Here is a 2,500-nt window from a genome sequence, read left to right as displayed (position 1 = left end):
AAATTTTCCATTAAAGATTAAATTATCTATAGCTAAAACATATATTTAAATCTTAATCCTGATAAAAGAGAAATTGGTCTAACTAAGAAATCACAAGTGAAAATTATTTAGCCTGGTTCATACTGTAATCTCCAAGCATTCACTGCTGACTTGAACAGCTGTAATGTGTCGAGATAAAGCAGGTTAGTTTGCTGAGCTAAAATGTTCCATATTCTAGAAAATCTAGGCAGGAAGGAGCGCAGATAAAGCTCCGTTCTCGCGAAGGGAACCTGGATTTCTTGGACTCGATTACTGGCATTTCTTGTCCCGTACGTGGGTGCGTCTGCTGGTGGAAGTCGTAGCGATGTCAGCGGGGAACCGTTTTGTTTATGTATCTTGTAGAAGACGCAAAGATCAGCCACATCTCTTCGATGGTGAAGGGATTAAAAATGTGTTGCTCATTTACGGGCGTCTTCCGTTCCACTAACCGCTTGGCTCTGCTCTGAACGGTGTCCAGGAGGGCAAGATGAGTTGGCGGGCAGGACAGCCTCAGGCATGTTTGGAAAAGTGAGGCAAAAGGAGCAGCCAGCTGCCTAGCACACTTGTGAAGTGTGTGAGGACTGACTTTATCGGGTCCTATGGCCTTATGGACATCAACCTTATTTAGATGCTGCCTGACTTCTGCTTCAGTGATCACGAAAGAGCTCAGCTTCGAGTGAGTCACGAGAGGCAGACTAGGAGAAGATCGGTCAGGGTCATGTATTCTCATCTTTTCGGAGAAGAGCGAAGCCAGAAGTTCAGCCTTCTCTCTGCTGGAGGTTGCAACTGATCCATCAGGCCTGTTGAGAGGGGGGATGCAGTCGTCAGGGGAAAATCCTTGTTGTTGTTTGATGCAGCTCCACCAGGCTTTACTTCCCACTGAACGACAAGAGAGTTTTAAGCGGAGGTCCTCCTTCCATTGATTAATTGCCCATTTTTGGACAGCTTTCATTCTCCTGCAAGCCATAGCATGAGCATCTTTATTTCTTTGTGTGGGATGGCGCTTATAACGGTTCCAGGCTCTCATCTTCTTGTCAGATGCCATTCTACAATTGTAGCCAAACCATGGCTGATCTGTGGATTTTGTCTTGTATGTCTTGTTAGGTACATATATTGCTTGTAGGCTGACTAGTATTTTGGTAAAGGCCAGTGCTTGCCTGTCAACAGTGCCAGTGAGAATGTCTTCCCAGGGAGCTTCAGATAATGCATCACACATACCTTGCCAGTCTGCCTTTTCCCATTGCCAGATTGTACGGGACAAAGTTTCCTCTCGAGCAGCTTTTAGGTTGATCTTGCTTAATACTGCGAAGTGATCAGAGGAGCCAACTGTGCCCAGGGAAGTACAACTGACGTCTGATTCAGCCAGATCAGTAATCACAGGGTCAAGGGATGAGCCTGATATGTGGGTTGGGAAATGAACATGATTTGTGAGCCCGAATGTAGTGAGGAGCTCTTCAAATGATCTTTCAACCAAGTGTTGGTTCAGATCCCCTAGTATTATAATATTTTTGCAAGAGTATGCATGGAGAATGTTGTCCAGGTTGGCTTGAAGATAAATAAGTGGTTCAGAGCCTTGCCACTGGGGTCTGTAGCAGACACAGAGAAGGACAGCATCTTGTGTGTCTGTCCAGATTTTGAAAAACATGAGTTCAAGATGATCTGCTACATCAATCTCAAGTGAGTGTACATGTAGTGTTCTTCGAAAGCAGACAGCGATGCCTCCAAAAGTACCATGCGTTCTGTCACGTCTGTGCCACTTGGAGTAACCATCAACCCTCCCAAAATTCTCAGGTACTGTAGAGTTCAAGAAAGTTTCCACAGCAGCAACTATGTCAGGTTGATGTGGGATTATGTGGCTATGTGTGAGGTCTCCCAAGTTCGTTTGGAAGCCTCTAACATTAGCGGAGAGGATGCGCAGGTGGGCCATTCCTCTGTGGTTGCGAGGCATAGTACCAGGGACCTTGTAGAGAGTTAGTGGTTTGTTGGTTGGGTGGCTGAATGGCTGATGTTGGCCAGCCGTTGGCTTGCAAAGAAAGATGTGAAATGTGTGGAGTGTATGGCTTCAAGTGCTTCTGTATTGCTTGCACCAAGATAGCATTACTTTGACGCTGTTCTGCAGCAATGCTCTGGAAGAGGCGTTCTTGTCTTTCCTCTTGTCTCTTCATACGACCCTCAGATGTTTGATGTCCTCTACGATGACAATATTCACATTCCTTAATCTTACGGCAATTATTTTCGGAATGACCCTTGATTTTACAATACTTGCAGTAAAGAGTCTGCCTGTTAGATCTCTGCTGTCGATTATGAGTGGTTGTCTGGGGGTTAGGGGCCTCTGTTTATGTTGTGTGCGAACCTGTGCTTGGTTCAGCCGTGCCTGATCAGTCAGTTCCTGTTGAGGTGGAGTTGATGTAGGTGGCTGGCTGTTTCGATTGTCAGGCTGAGACAATGACAACTGATGTGGCTGTTGAGATGAGGTTGACTG

At 45.8% G+C, this 2,500-nt stretch overlaps 1 protein-coding gene across 1 annotated transcript; it reads right to left on the bottom strand.

Annotated features, from left to right (window-relative positions):
• Positions 1 to 59: 59 nt before the first annotated feature.
• Positions 60 to 2,493, bottom strand: LOC119596300. The gene has a single exon (XM_037945473.1). It carries the CDS (start codon positions 1,964 to 1,966, stop codon positions 347 to 349), a length of 1,620 nt encoding a protein of 539 aa, XP_037801401.1. The 5' UTR covers positions 1,967 to 2,493; the 3' UTR covers positions 60 to 346.
• Positions 2,494 to 2,500: the final 7 nt, after the last annotated feature.

This window comes from Penaeus monodon, chromosome 37 (genome assembly GCF_015228065.2).
Source record: "Penaeus monodon isolate SGIC_2016 chromosome 37, NSTDA_Pmon_1, whole genome shotgun sequence".
Lineage (NCBI taxonomy): Eukaryota > Metazoa > Arthropoda > Malacostraca > Decapoda > Penaeidae > Penaeus > Penaeus monodon.
This window is presented reverse-complemented; position numbering and strand designations above follow the sequence as displayed.